Source organism: Lupinus angustifolius, chromosome LG04 (genome assembly GCF_001865875.1).
Source record: "Lupinus angustifolius cultivar Tanjil chromosome LG04, LupAngTanjil_v1.0, whole genome shotgun sequence".
NCBI lineage: Eukaryota > Viridiplantae > Streptophyta > Magnoliopsida > Fabales > Fabaceae > Lupinus > Lupinus angustifolius.
Genome location: NC_032012.1, coordinates 4,380,318 through 4,402,296, shown reverse-complemented (window position 1 = coordinate 4,402,296; position 21,979 = coordinate 4,380,318). Strand labels below are relative to the sequence as shown.

The following is a 21,979-nucleotide window of genomic DNA, read 5'->3' as shown; positions in this document are numbered from 1 at the left end:
GGATTTGTAGAGGGAACACATCTATCATTCATTACTAATTATCATTGACTTTCCAATAAATTAATACAAATCAATGATAGATGATACACAGTAACAATGCATATTACATTAATGACTCAAGTGAGAACAATGCATCATTGTAATAAATGAGAACATTATTTAATATGAATTATTAGATCTTATTTGAATGATCAAGATTAAAAGATACATGTATATGATTATCATATGATTAATAAATAACTTTTAATCCTAACTACATATGATTAGTTATAAGATTCATTCTCGCAATTTTTATATAAGAATTGTTCTCAAGTCATTCATCACTCTTTATTTTATTATATATATATATATATATAAATAAAAGGAAGGTTCTCAAGGGTTAATGTGTTCTAAGATCTGTCTCGTGTTTATAACGTTATCATATTAATTACATTAATCATAAAAAGATTTAACGTGTTTGTAAGATTTGTCTCGTATTAATTAGATTGTTGATCTTGCTTGCACGCACATATGCGATTAGCATTGGCAAACGAGAATGTCTCCTTTATAACTATTGAGCTATGAGTTCTTTTCATTTGTCTACGTGCTTCTTAGTATTCCTTTATATACATAGTAATGGTTTTGACAAACAAAATTGTTCTCATTATGGTCATTTTAGTGATAATAAAAGTTGATAATTCGGTGGCTTCTCCACTGCCTATGATTCAAAAGCTGAGAGATTCAGCTTCTGAAGGATGCACTATTGTCCACGATCACTATATAACACAAGATTTTTCCTTAGGTAATAACACTCTTTTTCTTTCTTCTTAAAATTTTATTTTCTTGAACAAGCTTTTATTAAACTTACTTTGGATCTTGATTTGTAGCTTCAGAATCCAACAACAAAGATGAGAGTATCACATTGGAAGGGAACCAATCAAATGTTCGGTCTCAATTATGTAAGCAACTTGACACTAAAGTAGATTCTACTTTTGCCTCAAAAGAACTAGTTTCATCTTCGACCTCAGAGACAAGCCTTAGTTTCAGAATTCCTCTTCCTCCTTGGGATGTTTTGGCTGTTATGTCACTCCTTGTATTATTTTTTCTTGGTTTCAATAATGTGATTGTTGCACTTCCAGCAATTATAATTATTTCTGCTGTGGCTTATCAATTTAATCGCTTGCAAAATAATTAGTATAGTATACACTACTAGTACATTCTTTGTTACATGGATAAGATTGTGTCTTAGGTTGTTCAAAGAGTATTTCCAATGTAATAAAACAAAGGTTTGGATATTGTCTTTTAATAGTGTTGTTGACTTTAAATTTCAACCAAAAAGAAATTTTGATTTAATGTCATTGCTGGTAGATCAGCTGCATAGGAAAAAAATTTGGTTTACCTGTGAATTTTTTTATTTATAATGTTAGTATATTAATATTTATTGTGGGTGAGACTCGAACCATTACTCTCATTCACTTTATTCCTTACACTCTTCACTACAACCAGCAACCTATTTTATAACTTTTTTTCCTTCTAAATTTGTTTTGAGTAAAACTTAATGAGTTTGGTTCCTTGTGAAATCTTTCTATATCTGTCAACAACATTATGATTGCCTAGTTGTTAATTGAAGGGGGTTTTAATTCATTAGAAGTCTAGAAGATAAATTAAGTCAACTCTTAATTGCTAATATTTTTTATATAAAATAAATTTAGTCAAACCAATTGTTAGGTTAAAAGTTTCTATCGTATATATTTCATATACTAAATTTCACAAAAAAGTTCAACATTGTTTAGCAATTCATTATATACATTAAAATTAATGTGACATTTCTTCGAAAAATATTATTTGATTTTATATCAATTGATATTTAAGTTTTCTTAAATTTAACACAAATAATTAATATATATATTCATTAATAAACTAATAGATCAACACATATACATTTTTTGACAATATATTGATTAGCACAATATAATTTGATATAAAGGGACCCCTATTTGTATTATGTCAGAAAAATTTGTACGAATGGAAACATTTATAATTAATATATTATTCATAACTAATAAAACTAAAAATTCATTTATTGCATTTGTGGTATATTAGACTGCCTATCAAAGGTCTGTTATGAATCTTTTATCACAAATGAAACAAGATTTTTTTGTTTATAAATGAGACTCATATTTTTTAGAAAGTATATTTAACTTAGAGATTTTAGGCATAATTTTCAACCGATTGATGAGAGGAATTTATTGTTCCCAAGGGATTTTCATTAAAATCTAAAAAAATTGGAAATGGTGGTAGAAGGAATAATTAGTGGAGCAAGATAAATGATGATTGATGGAGCATAAGGGTTTAGATATTGAAAATAAATAAATAAAAAATCAGCGATGTTAATTAATAACATTGTTGTGTAGGTTAATGTTCTAAGAAACAATCTTCTTCTTTCTTTAGAAAAGTAAGAAACAAAAGCAAATGTTGGTAAATTTGTTTCAATTTTCTAGGAATCCATTCACAATTCTTTTACATTCATTGCAACAATTAAAACCAACTTCCAAGTAAACATGAATATTGCACTCCCCTTTATATCATACAAGATGGGGATAAAATCTCTCTAATTTACTTGTCCACAAACCTATCCAGTTTTTCAGCATCTTCTATTTAGGATTTTAGGGCCCTTCTTTTTAACAAAAAAAAGGGTTGCCCTACACATCTTCCTATATGAACCAGATGGCAAACATAAGGTAAACATGCCAAGTGTCAAACAAACCATGAAAACAATGGCTATGACTTATGACTTCTAAATTATACCTTCTCATGACTTTGGGTGATATATATTATTACACCCCAAAGTATAAGAATAGGCATATTAGATACAAAGAAATAAAGATAAGAAAATAAAATATAAGTAGAATTACATAACATGTAGGGTTTTAAATTGCGGCTGCCATGTTATTGTAGGAGTCTTTGTAATAACATCAGATCAAACTGTATCGCCTGCAATTTTCCACAATTGTAATAAACGCAATCGTGATCGTAACCGAATTTTAAGACCATTATGCATATATTTTGGTTGCCAAAACTGGAAACCGTTTGTGCCCTATGAAAACCTTTCTCAACACATTATAACCATTTCTATAGTGCTCAAGTGAGAAGCATAGTTGCCTTATGGCCTCACGTTTCTCTTCAGCTCCTTCTTTGATCTCAGTTCTTTGTCTTTCAATCTCTTCATCTAGTTCCATAGTTCTTGATTTTAGTTGTTCCATTTGTGCTTGTGCCTCTTCCATTTCACTAATCAGCTCCACATAATCCATGTGAAAGTGGTTCAAATGTATGTCAAGTTGTTCAATCTTATTATCTCTTGAAATTATTTCTTCCTTAAGTGAACCAACTTCTTCAATGAGATTATCTCTCTCTAATTTCAAAGCATCAAGGTTTTCATTCAGATCTTTTATATTCTTCTTTCCATATTCAATCTCTTTCTTTAATATCTCAATTTCAATCATGAGTTTTTCCTCTAAAGATTGGCTAAGACATTCCCATTCTCTAATATGCTCTTCCAAACGAGTTTGTTCTTCCAACAATTTGAATATCTCAGACTTCAATTGTGCTCTCTCTAAGTATATTTTTTCTGCAGCATCAGAAGCAGTTTTTTTTAAATCTCTTATCTCATTATCTCTATCAATTAGAGTAGTTGTCAACCTTTCAAGTCTTTCTTGAATTTTGATTCTCTCTCTTTTCTCACAATTGAACTTTGTTTTCCAAGCAGTAATGTCCCTCTGAGCCAAGTTAACTTGTTCCTCCCAATGAATACTTTCACATGATTTTCCAGCCTCTAGTTTCAATGAGGCAATTTGCATTTGTGAAGACTCAAGTTTTTCTTTGGTGATTCTTAACTCTTCCATAAGTGACTTAACAATCTCCTTATCAATTCTTCCTTGAGGCTCTAATAACTTGAGGTCCAAGTCTTCTTCAATACCAACCTGCAAATTTGGTGATTCCATTGTTCTATATTTTTCAAGCTCAATTTTCAATTTGGTGCTTTCTTCTTCAGAAAGTCTTAATTTTTGATTGACAATCCTCAATTCTTGTTCATATGCATTAATTTTAGCGCGAAAATCTTCACCATTATCAATCCTTGCTCTTTTAGATGAATCGTTCACACATGCCTCCTCGTTCACCCAGAGCTTTTCTTTCACCTCACGCAACTCGATTTCCAAGTCCATTATCCTTCTATTCATACCATGATCACCAACACCATTCCCATATAAACCAGAATAACTGTTAATGGATGAAGCATCATCAAATTCATCATCAGAATCTGTTAAGGTAGAGGAAGCACAATCTCCTCCATCTTTTTGGCTTGAATCATAATCATTTCCACCCCAACCAAGAAAGAAATCAAACCCCGGAGCACGATTGCCGCCAGATATGCGACGTCCTAGCCTTCTTGGAGAATGGCAATGTAATGTAGAAGTCTCAGAACCATTATCAGAAATACCTGAAAGGATGGATGTAGAACACATCAAAGAAATGATTGAATATATAAATTATGTTGTGTAGTGACCATGACGTCACACGTTTAAATCCTGAAACGGTCATCTGCTTGTGGGGTAAGGCTGCACGCATCTTCTAACCCTCACCAGACCCCACTACTAAGTGGTAGTCTCGTGCACTGAGCTACATTTTTTTATATTACGAAGGATCCCTCACCTGAAGCTTGAGATTGGAGATCAGAGGGAATATTCTTTGACCATTCTCCTGATGTCACATGATCATAACGTTCAGCAAGAGATCTATAACCACGATAGAAATCTTCAACAAGAGAAATCAATTCTGGTCTCTTCTGATAATACATTTCAGCTTTTTTAGCAAATGAATCTCCATCTTCTTCAATCAGCTTTAGCATTTGCTTCACATTACGGTCCATCTCTGAGGTTAACAACCTTTTTGTTAATCTCTTCATTGTGATGAAAAATGATTATGGAATGTTAAGTTACTTTGATAATTTAAACACAATAAATAACAAAAGATCAACCACCCTTCCCAACAATTGGGAAGTTGGGAACGGGAAATTAAATATATTTTTTTATTATATTGTCCCTGTTTCAGGGTAAGGAAATGAGACAAGATTTTTGTTTTTTATAAAGGTAGGAGCAAGATTCTAATAAGACACCCATTTTAGTTTCTTTACTTGTTTTAACTTTTCTTTGTTTAGAATGTTTTGAACAAACATCCTAACATTAATGGTCTAAAAAGAACAGAAGTGAAGACTTTTATTAAAAAGGGTCCTTTGATATATAAAGTGGAAGAATATAGGAGAGGGTGGAACCGATTGCATGGTCCAAGGAGTTGAAAAGGAAAAAAATGTATATGGACTAAAATCTTCTAATTTTGATGATAGATAATTCTCACTACTATCTTAATGGTTATCACCCATACAAATATACCATTGTTTAAATATAGAGTATAATTCTTTTAGAAAAATCATTCTCACCTATATGTGCATGAATGTACTTTTGCTCTAAAACTTATTTAGAATGTATTTTTACATTCAAATGAGTATTTGTAGGAATGCACATTTTTATATTCACAGATTTTTATTGGAATGTATTTTATACAATTTGAAAAGATACATGTGCAAATGTAATTTTTTAACTTTGCACCATATTTTAGTTATGTCAAAAGTATTTAAGCCAACCCCATCTCCTTTATCAACACAGACCGATTTTTAACATAATTATTCTACTTTAACTAGGTTTTAAATTCAACTCTCCTAGCTATTCTACTTTAACTAGAGGTTTCAAATTAAAGTCTCAAGGAATGCAATTGCATTATCGCTTATAGTATTCTATTCGACCAGAACAAGATTGCATCAGTAAAGATACATGTGGTTCAAACAAAAGATATAATATCTTCATAAGCAAATCTTCTGTTCTAAAATGCGCATCACTCTATATACTTATTATTTCTCATCGGTCAAAAAATATAAAGTTAATATATATCTAATTCATATTTAAGTTTTTTGGCCAATGAGAAACAAGAATTACACATAAGTAATACAAAGTTTGAAAAAGAAGATGTGACTCATCTTCCAACACAAAAAGTATCCCCCAATGATTAGTCACAAGGGAAGTGAAGTAGTGAACTAGGAACTAAGACAAGCCCTTACTCCTACAACATATATGCTGCACAAGGAAGGAGGTTTGCTGAAGTTCATGCCTCGCCACCCTTGAAATTATTTGATGAAGCAGAGAAGGCTAAAAAATAATTACAAAACATGTTTTTTTAGATCAAATAAAGCAGCAGTTTGGATCAAATCTATTCCATTTGCTGGTTATCTAAGACTTCATTTGGTATAAGAGAATTAGTATGTCAACCAATATATTAAAAAAATCAACCATGCTCCCGCCTAGTGAAGTTTAAAACGATAAATGTATGTACTCTTACCCCACAAACTGATAAGTTGTTACCATGATTTGTAACCTATAATATATAACCTATGATATTATTTTCTTGATTCAGTTAACACATGATAATTTTCACAGAATGTATAAAATCATATACTCGGAAAGAGCATCAGGTGATAAGCACAATTTAAGTAGGAGATACATCAAGCAGAGCAGAAAATTTTGGGAAACCAATTCCCCATCCAGTCTTAACTAACAGATCTTAAAATGAAAAGATAAAATTATGTCCCCGCGTTCCTACGGCCAACGCGAGCAACGAAACCAGCCTTGATTGGAGCAACTGATCTTCCTGATCCACACTGCAAGAACCAAACCAGAATAGATAGACATAATGAATAATGGATTCAGTCATTTGATGTCATTACCATAACAATATAAGCAATTGCAGACATGAAAGGTGGAGAAATGGCAAGAGTTTCAAAAATTACATTTACCCTCCTGTCTTTTTTATACTTCAAACAGAAATCCGTAATCAAGGAACAAGGAACGTTTGTATTTAAGTAAATACTAAGTACAAGGCACGTGTATGATAAAAATTTAAATTCGTGAAGGTGACAGAAAATTTTGAAACAAGATGCAAAACTAATTTCATCAAAAGACAACCTTGGCAAAGTAATTAATCACAAACTGGGGGACCCAATTAAAATTACATGAAAGGAAGAAATCAAGAAACCTTTCCTGCCTTTCCAAAAGAGGAAGGGTAAACAATGAAGCCAGTTTACAGTCTATATTGGAAAGAGAGAGAGGTGGCGTGTAGAAAATTCACCTTTTCACACCGAAGAAAGAACAGACGGTTTTCCTTACTAAGTATTGTGTCAGGACTTTTGCATCCGAGGCAAATGACATATTCATCTGAAAAAACAGAGAATATAGGTAAACCTTTAAGCCGAAGGCCAATAATACACAACAATGTAATGACCACAAAACAAATCAGAGGCATGAAACGAATTGTAATCACTTGAAGTTATTGCAAAATTTATACAAGGAAGTAGGAATGATATAACGAAAGATGTAATATTATAACAAATACTTACTGATGTATCGTCGCAGAATTCCTTCAAAGTTCTTTGGTGCAAATCTTCCCTTCACGACCAATCTCTGCTGTCCATCTAGAGAGCCACTCGTACCCAGCTCAGCAAGCAGGAAAGCCATGACATGATCTGGCTGCCGATGCATCCTAAAAGATTGGGTGGCAAGACATTAACAAAAGGAGATTATGGATGAAACAAAAGTTATTTTTGTGTGACAGTCAAGATAAATATGCCAAAATTAGGTACACATATAGCCAACAGGTGAATAAAAGAACATACGTTTTGCATAGATCCATAAAATTCACAAAAACAGTTTTCTTTGTGCCTTCACGAAGAACTTGTGGAGGCCTCATAACAGTCCTCCGCCGGTCTCCAGCAAGTTCAGGATTATTCTCACGTAGAATGTTAAAGACCCTGCCCAGAAGCTGCTCATAAAAACATCAAACACTCAAAATACAGGAGAAAAAAATCTTCAAGCAGAAAATAATACAATACTGCAGATGGCATTACAATTCAGAAGACATCGCAAAATTTGTCAACCAAGCAGATACAGAACCAGAGTGAAGAAAAAAATGATTTAGGTAATGTTTTAGAGCATATAAAAAATCTTATACTATTGTTATTATCTCTTACAATATTTCAGTGTCTGGGATGATCTCTTAGGATTAATTTCCAATTTATATTCCTTTATTTGTTTCCTTATTGGATTAGGAGTATAAAATTAGTATAAATAGGATTATTGGGTTCTTTTGTATCATCCCATCACATAATCATCATATCAAATTATTTTGAACCTCTATTCTCTTTTCCTCCTTCCAACCTAAAACCCTCCAATTCAACAAGTAATATTTCGTGAATCTATAGTTGGAGTTGATCAAACAAGGATAGCTAACCTTTGAATGTAAAACTATGAAATCAGAAGTAATTCTGAGGCACATGTAAATCATTAATTTAATTAACATGCTTCCAGGTTAAAAACTCTGATGATTCTAAAACAAAAAAGCAGCCCATGTGAGCGGCGACATAAAGGAGGACAGACTCACAAGCCCCTTAATCTTGATATTCAGCATAATCAAAGACAAAGAGTAAAATCAGTTCAGAAACATTTCCGGATATAGGTGATGAAGATAAGAGCATTAGAAAAAATTAGAATAACATTTAAAGGTTTGCATGTTAAAGAACAAAGCATGCAAAGTATCATTTACCTCCTCATATTCATAATCACGGTCACTCCCTTCCCAAGGATAACGAGGCTGCAAAGGAGCAGTGTCTCCTTCCTCTTCTTCAGCAGGATCCAAGGCTAAGCAAAGAATTTGTCAAATATTCAGCACTTAATCAGCTTCCCTCAAGACATTGTTTGTAAAGGTAACATCCAGTTGTAAAAGGTCATACATAACTTTTATGAGTACATCCAACTGCTTACCATCCAAATCTTCAGTTGCATCTCCACTCTCATCATTCAAGTTACTGATTTCAACCTAAAATCACCCAGAAAAATCAGAATTAAAATTGCTTCCCACAAAAAACCAGCTACATCAAAAGCTTAAGCTATCGAAGGAGAAAAAAATGTTTGTTAATAGAACCACATAAAAAGTCAGTATGTGATACCTGCTTCTTTTTCTTCTTTTTTAAACCAATAAATGTACTCTCAGCACCTTCAGTAACTGCAAGCGAAAAGCTAACTGGAATCAGCAATGCACAAGCACAATTACTGATACAATTTAGAGAAATTCGGACATAATTAATTAACTATGACAGTTATCTATTAATTAATTATGTGATTGGATTATGCAAGAACTTCCCCCTCAGACAACAGCATTGAAGACAAAAACCCTTGAAGGAAAAATCTTGTTTCAATTTAGATACCTGACAGATTTTCTGTCTTTTCGGCCAATTTATCCACTGAATCGTCAGCAGGATCCAAAATTGTAATTTTCTTTTTCTTCTTCTTCTTAGTAGGATCAAATGGCACAACCTAACATTTACAAAATGCAAGGATTAGAATATTGGAGGGTTCCAAATACTAAATTAATCAAGGTAATTAACAATCAGGAATTGCATACATTAAATGACATCACTAGAAATATCAATTCAAAGACTACAACTTAAAATATCAATTACATAGCAACACACACAATCAAATGAAACATGTACGGCAGTGCAGTGCATGAGGCTCCTACAGTCCCATTAAGTTTAGAATTGTGTGTATGCAGTTTTACCCTCGCAAGGTAAGATGTTGTTTCTGGGATTTAAACTTGTGATCTCCGAGGCAAACAACATTACCGATGCGCGATACTCAACCTCACCATTGCATAAAAAATAGAAGAATATAAACTTACTTCTGGAACCTCCTCCTTCAGATCATTGTGTGCTTCATCTGCCATGATTACTGAATCCCAAGTAACATACGAGTTGGAAAATCAAAGGAGTTAAAAGATAAATATTTTCAATAAATAAAATCAAAAACAAAATAAAATCAGAAAATCAAAGATCTAAACTCATAAAACAAAACAATCATTGAATCCATTAAATGAAATGGGGGAGGGGGGCAAAATCGGAAACAAAAAATCGGAAATAAGAATAAGGGAACCTGTGAGAAAGTAAGAATCGGCTGAGTTGAAGAGTGGCGTGCGGTGAGTTATCGTTGTGTCTGGAATCAAAACCTCTTTCTTTTGCACTCTAAAACGCAGCGTTGCACTTCTATATTATTAAATAGTAGGTTTTGATAACTCTCACTTTTTTTGTAAATATATTCGTTTTGGAAACAACCACTTAATTGTTGGATTTTGAATTCAATTTTTAAAATTATTATTTAATTTATAGTTAAGATTTGAGTTGAGTATACAGCTATTATTATAATCAATTGTTAGCTCTTTTATCGTTCCAATCTGATCAACGCCTTCATTATTCACACTTTTTTTCTTTTTAACGTTATTTATAATTATATTTATAGTTTTTTTTTCCTAACAAAAGGAGAAGCAGTCACAAATCTCAAAAAAAATTAATTTCTTTACAAAAAGATGACAAGATATTTTAGTATTACCAAAAAACATTCACAGATTTTATTTTGTTTATTTATGGTTCACTTCAATTTGTCGATTTAATCAATTTAAAAAACTACAATTAATTTTTTTTTAAGAAAACAAAAAATCAGATGGTTTCAACTTATTTGCATTAATGTATATTATTTGTTAGCTTATATTGTAATAAATATTAATTATTCAATTAAACTAAACAAATTTTCTGTGTCTTAATTGCAATTAAAGTGTTAAAGATATGTTATTTATTGATGTTTTCACTTATTTAGTGACATTCTTTTAGTAAAATAATTCTTGTGCGATAATAATTAATGTTTTTTAATTTGGTAATATCATAAATCTTTTAGAATTTTTAATGTTATTAATCGAATCAATTTATTAACTTCATATTATGTCTAAATCGATGATGGACCTGAGTGTAATAAAATAGCCTTTATTTGCAAATTGAGAGTATAGGAAAGATGAAACATCACATCCTCCATCACCCTCTTTTTCCATTTGCAATCTTAAATTAGAACTGATTTAGAGGACTTCCCATATATGCATAGACCATATGTATACATATCCAACAGAAGAAGACATAAATTTATATAATCTAGATTGAAGAACTTCAAAGATGTACATGTACTATAATGGCTTGATGAATACATGGCTATTTGTAGTAATTAAATCATCTTGCCCTAGATAAACTTATTCACCAATGGTGAAATGAAATGTTGCTTTTGGCAAAACTTGCTTGTAATTGTTTTCATCAGTTACTTTTAGGCCTGCACCACCAAATTTAAACCCGTTAGTATAGTTGTTATAGTAATATATATAGACGCTGTTAACTAATAAATAAGATATCATTAGCTTATCAAAAATAAAATAAAGACATCATTAACTAGTTTCTTCATATTTTGTATTGCTGCAACTAATATATATATATAGTCCCTGAACATGCAATAACAGAATTCATGGGAATCATTACCAATGTAAACCTAGCAAAGTCCATTATTCAAGACATGTTCCACTATATTGTGACATAAATTTTAAAATTTTCAACTTAAAGAACACAATATTGTATGCATATGTAATTTAATTTTCTTGTATAAGTTTATTCTTTTATCTATATTAAAATCAATCACAACTTCAAATACTTCTACCTAAAAGTTGTCATCCATGGTTTCACCAAGCTGAATATGAAAACCTCAAATTCAAATGCTTATTAACTAAAATGTTTATCAATCTAATAGTGAAATAATTTTAAATGATCATTTGTAACTTCCGTTATAATAAGATTGTTGAAGGATTTTTCGCAATAACGTTGCAACCATAATTACGATCACATCAATCACTTTCCACGATTGTGGTCGATAAACCATATCACGATCATAATTTAAAACCATGCATAATAACTTTTTACCTGAAAGCAAACATCCTGACATCACATGCAGGCCTTCTTCCAAAATCCACATCCATCTGCTTGATTTCATGACAAGATGATAGAAAAGGCACATTAGTCATATACATATTTCCAATCTTAAAACCAATGTACCCACCAACATATACATCAAAAACCATCTCTTTAGCATCAATATCTGATTTAAGAGAATCCACAGCATCCTTATCAACCATAACATTGTCCATTGTCATTTTCAAATCCAAATTTGTCTCATTTTGTGCCTCTTGAGAGAATCTTCCAACTTTAGCATTCCCTAGTGGAACATCCTCACCAACAACATCAACAGAAAGAGGACCATACAAGATCACTGTCTTCTCATTCTTATTTGTAATCCTTATCCCTAAACCTATATCTGCATTCAGATTTTGTGAGTTTTTATCAAGCTCCAACTTGGTAATGTTTAAGGACCTAACGTTTATTTCGGGCAATCCTGCTTGGAGTAAGATCAAGTAGAAAATGGCAATGAAGACAAAGATGATGATGAGGATGAACAAAGAAAGACATGACCATACACAAAATGTGGAGCAACATCGGTTGAACCTTTGCTTATCGCGGTTGACAATATTAGAATCAATGTCACTTAGGCCGGAGTAGCGGTTGTTGGAGGGGTCCTCAAAGGCGACATGGCGGCCTGATTGCTTGGGAAAGCTTCCGGGCGATGAGTCTTTCATTAGGGCCGGCTTGCTGGTTGACCGCTGTAGCTCCGCCATTAGCCTACAGCTGACCAACCTCAAGGAAAACCTACACAAAGATAGGTTATTTGTGTGATAATGTTTTTTCTTGTTCTCAAAGTGGTATAGGTTTTTGTCACCACAAATGGACAACTCTATATATGGTAAATAAAGGGTGGTAGTAACAATGTACAACACATGTGACAACTTAAATTTTTCGGGATTTATTACAGAAATATAGCTGGTCATTGTTATAAAACCAAAAAACTGTCTTAACTTTGCAAGCTTGTGTTGTATAGAAAATATGTCTGTAAATAACTAGATTGTGTGTTTTTTATTTTTTTTATTATGTAGTTCATGTATATAATGTAAGGTTGTGTAAATATTTAACCGATTGAAAACAAAAAGGAGTTTCTCAGAGGAATGCAAAAAATATACTATCTACATTTCTATTTAAATGTCTTTTCAGCCAATAAAATTTATTTATTCTTAACCGATTGAAAACAAAGGAGTTTCTTAGAGGAATGCAGATATATACATGTTGGAAATCAAAGAAGAATCAATTTTCAAGTTAATCTTAGTTCTTACTAGATAGATTAGCTATACAGATCCAATGACATAATGCTATATCATATCATTGATACTCATGAGACAAAATAACCATACTTTATCATATTTTATATATAGTACTAGTGCCACATAGGACTATGTTGTAGCATTTTCCAAGGTGAACATATTAATTTAAAGCATTTATTATTGTACTGCCACAATGTTAAAAAGGAAGAAGAGTGGAGAGGTTATATTCTTTATGAGCATTACTCAACCATGGTATGATAAGATGATGTAATAAGCATATCCATTTCAGGGCTAACAAACAGCACAACAACAATTACAGAAGACCAAATGCACTTGAATGAAGATCATCAATTGAATCATGATGTTAATACATAAGAATTCTTGAAAAGCAACCTACCTATAGAAGAAATGGACTCAATTAATTCCATCCATGAGAAATATTGAACAATTGGACAGAAAGATTTGAACACAGCTTGAGAAACCTTGACTAAGCATGCACTCTTATATACCTACCATTTATGCTTCCTGGTTAAATTTATGGAGTCTGAACATTTGAGTCCTTGGATTTATTCTCTTCTGAAGACGGTCGGTTTTCTGAGTCAGATTGCCGGATTTCCTCAATCATTTTCACTACTTCATCCATGCTAGGTCTCATATCTGGCATCTTTGCTACACAAGCCATGCCTATTTGCAACATTTGCACCATTTCTTCTTCAATGTTTTGGTACCTCATTAGCTCCACATCAAAAACCTCAGCAGTCCATTCCTCCCGAACAACGGACTGCACCCACCTAGGGAGATCAACCATGTCGTCGCGCCCGGGAGATTGGATAGGTGCTTTTCCAGTTAGCATCTCCAGAAGGAGTACACCAAAGCTGTACACATCTGATTTGTGAGTGTGCTTACGCGTTTCAATCACCTCAGGAGCACGATAACCTGCGGCTCTAGAAGGGGTTGCAGGAACATTCATAAGTGGGGTTAGGCCAAAATCAGAAATGCAGCCATCATTATCTTGGTTGAGGAGGACATTTGAGGACTTAATGTTTCCATGTGTGAATTTTGGACCACAAACAGAATGTATGTGGGCAATTCCTCTAGCAGTTCCTAGAGATATTTTTACTCGTGAATCCCAATCTAATGGAGTTCCTCCACCGGATCTATTTCCTGTAATCAAATTCAGATCCAATTTAAGGGAATCAACGGTTTTATCTGGCTTAGGTAGATAATTTAACAAGTACAATTACAACTAAGGATAGAAAGTTCAAACTTTTGAATTATCTTAACTGAAAAAAAAAACAAGTTCAAACAAGGAACGGAAGAAAGACAAGTTTAAATTTAGAAGATTTAACTGAAATTAAGAGAAGATGAAATGCATACCATGCAAGAGTGTGGATAGGTTGCCACCTTGGACACAGTCATAAACCAAAAGCTTTTCATCTTTTGAATAATAATAAGCACGGAGTGGCACGATATTTAGGTGTTGTCCAACCCTCCCGATAATCTCCATCTGCTGTTCAAAGTCCCTCTTGCCTACCACAACTTCTTTCAACCTTTTCACCACAACTGTCACTGACTCCTCCAATATAGCCTTATATGCAGTACCATAGCTACCCTTTCCCAAAACTTCGGCTGAAGCTCTTAGCAAATCTTCAAGATCAAAATTATAAGAACTACCCTCGAAGAAAACCAACTTGTTTTTCTCAGGTTCTTGGACCCCACTCCCAAACTCTTCTTTTGGCTTCTCACCTCTACCACCACTAGGACCCTTCTCTTTAATTTCGCGGGAGCCTTGACCATCTTTCTTCTTTACATAGCAAAGAACAATAACAAGAGCTACGAAAAATAGCACAACAGCTCCACCAACAGCAATTACAATGATAGCTACCTTACTCAGTTTGTTTTTCGAGCCTTTTCTTCCAGGAGCTGCAGATGGAGCTGAAGTGAAAGCAGGACTAGGTGCAGGGGAAACTATGGAGCATGGCTTTAAAGGTGGCCCGCATAAAAGAGAGTTTCCTTCAAAGGATGAATTAGGAAAAATAAGAAGAGCTGCAGGGATAGAGCCATTCAAATGGTTGTAGCTTAAATTCAAAAGCCTGAGATTAGTAACATTGAGATTAGGTATCTCTCCAAATAGCGAGTTGTTTTGGAGATTCAAAGTAGTTAGTTCTGTAAAATTTGCAAAAATCTTGGGAATGGCACCAGTGAAGGAATTATATGACAAATCAAGTGTATTGAGTTTGGGTGACAATGAGGAAGGTATATCACCAGAAAGGTTATTATTCTGAAGGTAGAGATACTGGAGAGAAGGAAGAGAAGCAACATCAGCAGGCACATTTCCACCAAGACGGTTGGAGCGAAGGCTAATAATCTTCACGGCATCAAGCTTGCCAAGTGTATTGGCTGGGATGGAGCCCCAGAGTCCAACTCCGGGGAGCCGGACACTAATAACACGAGTTCTATTTTGATTGCAAGTGATGCCTACCCAAGATGTACAGATAGATGTGGTTGGGTTCCACATGAGGTTTCGGCGGTGGGGGATAGCAGTAGCAAAATCAAGAAGGGCTTGCTTATCTGAATTTAGATCAGCAATAGCCAGAGGAAAAAGGATAACTATGACAAAAAGGAAAGTGGCCACTGAAGTAGAATAGAACTTCATAGAGACTTGTTTTCTGTGAGGTATAGGATTTTGAGACTTAAATTCAGAGCAAACTTTGTCAGCCTTCATATTTTCCTGGTTTAGCAAACATGTCCATAATCAAGGTTAGGATGCAGCAGCTAGAAGAATTAAACAATATATAACAAACCGAGATTAGAAAAATATAATAATAACATTTAGAAAATAAAAGTTGAAACAGAACCATTCCCAATAATATAAAAAGGAAGCATCCTAATTAACCGAGGAACAGATAGTCAAATGCAGACCTTGGGTAAGATTTTGCAGTCTTTTTTGTTTACTTGTAAGATTTCCAATATCAAGAGACATATAATGGAGGAATATGCTATCCATGATTAAGAACACATAAAAAACCAAATGAAGCTGTCTTTTAAAGCTATGAAGGGATATACTACACCAACTGATAATCCATTACATACAGAAACATTTCCATAAGTTTATCATAAAAAACTATAATTGTCTTCTCTAAACTATTAAATCTCCTAAAATATCAGAAACATACTGAACAGGTTTAAGCACGCTCCACTTTAGCTTCATCTTTGTAGAGTTAAAATAGAACAAAAGCAATTTAGGCTCTATAACTTCGAGCATGTTATGTACATGAGTGAAACCCCCCTATACAGTAACTAAGAAGATAAGAAGAATAAATAAATTTTTTTATTAAGTTGAACAAAAAACACACAATTTGGAAATTTTTCGATGGAATTAACAATTATCCCAACAACGTTAGATGAAGTTAAAACGGTCGCTTTAAGCATGTCCAATTGAAACATATGCTAAGAAAGGAACAATGTTTGGTTTACCATATAACCAACTTGAAAGAGTATGAATATTTTCTTTACAAAGTCAAAACAAAATCTCAGCTACCAAAAAAGGATTTGAACAACAAAAAGAATTTTCAAGATTTTTGTTGAAGATAGAGAGAAGTGAGGGAAAGGATAACATTAACAATCAATGCAAAATTAAGTCTAGGACTAACATTTTTAGCTTTATGGTAACTTCATACACTGTTTGATTACTGGAACTAACATTTCAGCAGTTTATTCTCAGAGAAATATAAATTTCTAGCCAACTCCTTAACCAATTCTTAAGCTTCCCTCTTCATAAAGTTGACCTTAATTTGTACATTGAATAAAATGAATGAATATAAAAACCCAAATTTTCTTAAATGCATAGCCCCATTTAATGGATTTGGTAGGAAATTAAAAGATAAAAAACAGTCATAGTAGCTCAACAACTAAATCAGCATTTATTTTTTCTAATAAAAATAAACCTTTTTTCCAATAAAAATAAACCTTTTTTCCACAAGTAGCTTCAGATCCTGAATAAAAACCAAAACCTCAACTGTTCCAAACATAAAAATTAGCACCAGAATAAAAAAACCAAAAACTTCTTGAAGCAAATTCCACTATTTCATACCACAATGTGGAGCATTAATGCATACTACTCAAACAACCCAGATCTGTAAACTAAATTAGGTGTACAAATTGCCATGCATAGAGAGAAAAAGACAATTTTTTTCAATGAGTAATCACCTGAAATGAACTCATAGTTTCAGAGCTGAAACTACATAGCACTGATGAAGAAGTGGTTATTAAAGCATTCATAAAAAACACATAAAGCAGAGGAATTTGGATGAAAAAGAGAAGAACGAGTATATTAAGGTAGAGAGAGTGATAGAAGCTACAAAAAGAACTTAAGACAGAGGCTTCATAAGGAATTGAAGAGAGAGAAAAGAAGGATTCAGGAAAGTGACTTAAATTTTTCTGTTTATGAATAAGTTATAGAGATTAAATGAAATAAATAAAAAAAGAGGGAACAAAAAAGTAAGGTGAGGGATTAAAGAATAAGAGTGACAGCAATGTAATGCATGAGAATGCACACTAACCTCACCCGAACCCTTTTGACCTTCTCTTTCATTATTGACCTAGAGAAAGAGTGAGACTTTATTTATTTAGTAGTAGTGTACTTTAGTGACAAGGATCCGATATTACAAATTTGTAGTGAAACGATTAAAATTAAAATATGACATATGTTTAGTTAAAAAATATTAAATATACTTAATATTTTTTATTTTTAATTCATTTTAATTAGTTTAAAACAAGTTTGGGAACGTGCTTGGAGAATCATTGTCTATACTTTGTTATTGAAGTTGAGACTTTATTATTGCATCCATCCTTTCTATCCCTCTTTTTTTTTTTGCTAGTTTCAAGTTAATATTTGAAAGGGTGATAAAAATGTTATATGAGATAATATCATAACTCACTAACAATTCCATCATAACCTTAAAAAATTAGTAATGAAATAATTTTATTTTTATTTTTTCAATCTATTTATTTGAACAAATAAAAGCATTTTAATAACAGATTGATTTATTCAGTTGAGACTTTGAATATAAGTCTATTTTAAAATTTTAGACTAATACTCATTTGATTCATGTTTTTTTTGTGAATATCAACTTATCCCTAATAAATTTAAATTATCATTTTAATTTCTAATATTCATAACATGGTTCACATTAATCTATGTTAATTTGTGTATGTGTTAATAATAGAATTAGTAACATGAATAAGAATGAACATTTACAATAAAGTGAAAGCTAATGTAGTAAAAAAATGATAAAACAAAAATATACCATTTATAAATGTTTATTTTTTTAGAAAGATCGATATCTATCCAAATAGATATCAATCCAAATAAATATATGCATTGGATTCTGTGTATTAGTAATTTTATCAATGTGTTCAAACTCAATGATCTAGTACAAAAGTTTTTTTTGTACTATCATTGATATTCCATCATCCTACGACTAATAAACTAATCCTTTTTAGGATATGTGATTATTCGTTCCAACAAGTGTTGCTTCCAGAAATCGAATCATTGAACTTTTAATTATCCTGTTGACCTAGAAAAACCTTACATCATTAGACTAATACATTGTATACGAGAGCTTTTTAACTAATAAAGTATTCAAAATAGAACCTCAAATTTTAGCACACATGGTTTTAGAAAAGTGTATTAATCCAAGTTATTTATTTTATGTATTTTATTTATTTTATTTATTTTCGTGCTATTATTTTTTCATAAATTTTAAGATTTCCAAAAAAAAAATTGTAATAAAATATATATTTGATAAATATTTGTCAACGCCAGTGAGAATTCATAATTAATTATATTCAATATTATTACCAACGTCTAATATAATTATTCACATCTTTTCTATTTTAGTTTTAATTATAATATAATTTCCATAATATTTTGTTTCAAAAAAAGTAAATGATAATTAAATATGGTACTTTAATCAAGAGACATTATTTTCTATTATTTAATGACTTTTTTAATTTATGTACACAATCATAAAGATTAAATATATAGAAAGCTAAACTTTAAATCAGCGGGTTTACCTTTATTATGTTGCATGCCACACTTAAACACCATTATCATTATTAATATTTTAATGTTTTCCAAATGAGAAAAATATATACGGGCTAATAATATAATTTTATAAATTATTAATATATTATTTATCATTTATGTATAATTATTATTGACTCTTTAAATAAATAATTTAAATGAATTGTGAAAGTTGTAATAATTGTTTTATATCTTTTATACTGATAATATATGGATATTAACTCTTTCCAAATTTATTGACTTTGATGGTTTTAATTGTATGCATATAATATTAATTGTGTGCACGTTTCTTCTTTTATTTTTAATGACAAAAGTATAGTTTCATTGTTAAAAAAATAAATGTATTATTCCAAGTTATATTTATCTCTTCATTAATGAAGATGATCCTAACTCAATTTTAATATCTAACATGACTATCTACTTTATATAAAAAAGTTCACTAATTTGTAATATGCATGCCTCCTTTCTTATTTTTTTTGAATAAATATTCATTTAAGTCCTTCATAGTTTCCGATCTACAAAAATTGAAAAAAAAAAATGATCTACAAAAATTACAAATGTGAGTCAAATTAGTTCTTTTTAGCATATTTTAAAACATTTGGTAGAGATTAATTTGACCAAAAAATGACTAATTTGACCTCATTTGAAATTTTTAGGCACTAGTTTAGGTTTTTTTCAAGTTTTAAAAGACCAAACTGGTAAAATAAAAAAACATGAGGGACTAAAATAGATAATTACTTTATTTCTTTAATGTTAAATATAATGAAGTTAAAAAATTTGACTACAACTAACTGTACAGATCAACTTATCCAATTATTTTAACTTAATTTTGGAGTTCAAATATTTAAAATATGGTTGCATTATGTACTTGGTAATAACAGTTTTATTCATAAGAAGGGTGTCGTTTCCACATATAAGAGACTGTCCCCATAAGCCTCACCTCTCAAGTAAACCTAAACTTTAATGTAAAAATAATTTAAAAATTGAATATTTAAAGAGCAAGAGAGAGAAGCACCACTTGTCATTAGTAAAATCATTAAAATAATAATTTAAAAATATAACAAATTTAGGCTATGCAAATTCATCGTGGCTATACAAATTTTACTCTATTCCTTTAGTAACCAAAATCTACAATTATCTTTCCGCATAATCGGCCACTCTATTTTTATTTTTACGATATAAAATGTATTATCTTCATATTATATTATTTAAAAAAAATAATTTATATATAAAAAATGCAATATATAAACTCAATAAAGAGTAAAACTTGTGGTGTTATTATGATATATATAAATTTTTTGCGAATTTCTTATTTTGTGCCTCTAATAATCATTACAAAGTTGTTAGATGTATTTATTAATGTTATTGTGTGTTCTTCTTTGATTGAGAAAGAGAAGATAAAAATAAGAGAATTCATGAAATATTAATAATATATTAATATAAAAAATGAAAATAATGGAAGTAATGTGTGAGATTTTATAATAATTATTAATTAGAGATGTTATAAAATGATAAATTTAAAATATAAAAATATATCATGATAGTTGTTATTACTTGTTTTGCATTTATTAACAGTATAAAGAATATAAAAATTATATTATGATGGTGAATATTACTTATTTTGCCTTTATTAATAGTATAGAAGTATAGATAACTTTCTCACTTGTTAAAATTCAAAATAAAATGGTTGTTAATAGTATAGATAGTGGCCGCAAATATTTTCTTAGGTAGAAAAATGAGATGCTTCATTTTGAAAATTAAATACTTTGTGATTGACTTGACGTCATTGTAATTGCACAATGCACATGATGACACCAAATCAATTTCAACCTCTTGAAATTACACAAATTGGCTATTAATAAAGCCCCACATTCTTTTATTTTCTTTATTATTTTGTCGGATTGGAAAAGCTGAAATAAGTCTTTACATTGAAATTCAAATAGCACACGACCAAGATGACATTAGTACATTAGTGTCAGATTTTGTAAATTTTTAAGAAAATCAAACGGTTAAGAGTTTGTTTTCTGAAAATGGTACTTGTTAGAATGAATTATTACACATCTTTAAAGAGATTAATTTCTTACACATCAAGTGAGAAATACTCTTGGTAGTATAAAACATATCACATCAAAAAATGTCTCAGGCTCCCCATGTCTCTCTATAAACTTACTTTAAGAAAGTCTATGGAGTAAGCAATAATTCAACCTAAAATTTGATTTTGCTCGTAGTTTGTCTGTAGTTGTAGCGTACGGAATATTATCAATATAGAATACCAAGTTTGATTTGTTATAATAATATTAGTCACATGTTATTAAATCTTTTAGGCATAAAATTGGGAGAAAAAAAAAAGAAACTACTACTCCAAGCTTAATGAAAGATTAGTGGTGTACTCCGTCATAAATTATAGTAAATATTTTATCAGAAACCGATGTAATACTCATGTTATATTATTTTTAAACATCAATGATATCCTCAAGCTAAAAGCTAAAGACTAGTTTATTTCAAGTCTTATTATTATTAATAAATAGTACACTATATATTGGTCAAAAGTAGTTTTGGAGTCACTAATTTGAGTTTTTTTCGTTATGTTTGACAATACCAAAAGTCATTAATTTAACTGAATTTGAACTCAAAACAGTTTAAAGTAAAATGAAAATTTATCCCTTTTTTTTATTTGACAAAACT

The 21,979-nt window shown here is 31.1% G+C and overlaps 5 protein-coding genes across 7 annotated transcripts; 1 reads left to right on the top strand and 4 right to left on the bottom strand.

Moving 5' to 3' along the window:
- LOC109345198 lies at window positions 422-1,283 on the top strand. The gene is made up of 3 exons (XM_019584044.1): window positions 422-781; window positions 867-893; window positions 984-1,283. Exons 1-3 carry the CDS (start codon window positions 616-618, stop codon window positions 1,172-1,174), a joined length of 384 nt encoding a protein of 127 aa, XP_019439589.1. The 5' UTR covers window positions 422-615; the 3' UTR covers window positions 1,175-1,283.
- LOC109345197 (protein NETWORKED 4A-like) lies at window positions 2,737-5,098 on the bottom strand. Its single transcript, XM_019584043.1, has 2 exons — window positions 4,690-5,098; window positions 2,737-4,477 (listed from the first exon to the last, which is right to left on the bottom strand). The coding sequence occupies exons 1-2, from the start codon at window positions 4,940-4,942 to the stop codon at window positions 3,033-3,035; spliced, it is 1,698 nt and encodes a 565-aa protein (XP_019439588.1). The 5' UTR covers window positions 4,943-5,098; the 3' UTR covers window positions 2,737-3,032.
- On the bottom strand, window positions 6,466-10,188 carry LOC109345196 (eukaryotic translation initiation factor 2 subunit beta-like). Its single transcript, XM_019584042.1, has 10 exons — window positions 10,068-10,188; window positions 9,817-9,866; window positions 9,344-9,452; window positions 9,086-9,141; window positions 8,901-8,955; window positions 8,683-8,777; window positions 7,757-7,902; window positions 7,481-7,623; window positions 7,213-7,298; window positions 6,466-6,745 (listed from the first exon to the last, which is right to left on the bottom strand). Exons 2-10 carry the CDS (start codon window positions 9,859-9,861, stop codon window positions 6,668-6,670), a joined length of 813 nt encoding a protein of 270 aa, XP_019439587.1. The 5' UTR covers window positions 9,862-9,866; window positions 10,068-10,188; the 3' UTR covers window positions 6,466-6,667.
- On the bottom strand, window positions 11,080-12,765 carry LOC109344792. Its single transcript, XM_019583539.1, has 2 exons — window positions 11,921-12,765; window positions 11,080-11,282 (listed from the first exon to the last, which is right to left on the bottom strand). The coding sequence occupies exons 1-2, from the start codon at window positions 12,667-12,669 to the stop codon at window positions 11,267-11,269; spliced, it is 765 nt and encodes a 254-aa protein (XP_019439084.1). The 5' UTR covers window positions 12,670-12,765; the 3' UTR covers window positions 11,080-11,266.
- Window positions 13,462-17,669, bottom strand: LOC109345195 (probable inactive receptor kinase At5g58300). Of its 3 annotated transcripts, XM_019584038.1 has the most exons (4): window positions 17,537-17,669; window positions 17,416-17,469; window positions 14,584-15,937; window positions 13,462-14,370 (listed from the first exon to the last, which is right to left on the bottom strand). In XM_019584038.1, the coding sequence occupies exons 2-4, from the start codon at window positions 17,428-17,430 to the stop codon at window positions 13,742-13,744; spliced, it is 1,998 nt and encodes a 665-aa protein (XP_019439583.1). In that variant the 5' UTR covers window positions 17,431-17,469; window positions 17,537-17,669; the 3' UTR covers window positions 13,462-13,741. The 3 variants fall into 3 exon arrangements, with proteins under 3 accessions (XP_019439583.1, XP_019439582.1, XP_019439586.1); XM_019584037.1 differs by having other exon boundaries at window positions 17,416-17,669; XM_019584041.1 differs by lacking the exons at window positions 17,416-17,469; window positions 17,537-17,669 and adding an exon at window positions 16,860-17,144.

Coding starts and splice junctions, on each gene's coding strand:
- LOC109344792 (XM_019583539.1), bottom strand. CDS start 12,669: ATGGCGGAGCTACAGCGGTCAACCAGCAAGCCGGCCCTAATGAAAGAC.
- LOC109345196 (XM_019584042.1), bottom strand. CDS start 9,861: ATGGCAGATGAAGCACACAATGATCTGAAGGAGGAGGTTCCAGAA. Junction 8,778..8,900: donor TGCAACTGAAGATTTGGATG/GTAAGCAGTTGG, acceptor TTCTTTGCTTAG/CCTTGGATCCTGCTGAAGAA. Junction 7,624..7,756: donor TTTATGGATCTATGCAAAAC/GTATGTTCTTTT, acceptor CCAATCTTTTAG/GATGCATCGGCAGCCAGATC.
- LOC109345195 (XM_019584037.1), bottom strand. CDS start 17,487: ATGAATGCTTTAATAACCACTTCTTCATCAGTGCTATGTAGTTTCAGC. Junction 15,938..17,415: donor AAACTATGAGTTCATTTCAG/GTGATTACTCAT, acceptor TTGCTAAACCAG/GAAAATATGAAGGCTGACAA. Junction 14,371..14,583: donor CCTATCCACACTCTTGCATG/GTATGCATTTCA, acceptor ATTTGATTACAG/GAAATAGATCCGGTGGAGGA.
- LOC109345197 (XM_019584043.1), bottom strand. CDS start 4,942: ATGAAGAGATTAACAAAAAGGTTGTTAACCTCAGAGATGGACCGTAAT. Junction 4,478..4,689: donor TCTCCAATCTCAAGCTTCAG/GTGAGGGATCCT, acceptor CCATCCTTTCAG/GTATTTCTGATAATGGTTCT.
- LOC109345198 (XM_019584044.1), top strand. CDS start 616: ATGGTTTTGACAAACAAAATTGTTCTCATTATGGTCATTTTAGTGATA. Junction 782..866: donor AACACAAGATTTTTCCTTAG/GTAATAACACTC, acceptor CTTGATTTGTAG/CTTCAGAATCCAACAACAAA. Junction 894..983: donor ATCCAACAACAAAGATGAGA/GTATCACATTGG, acceptor TTGCCTCAAAAG/AACTAGTTTCATCTTCGACC.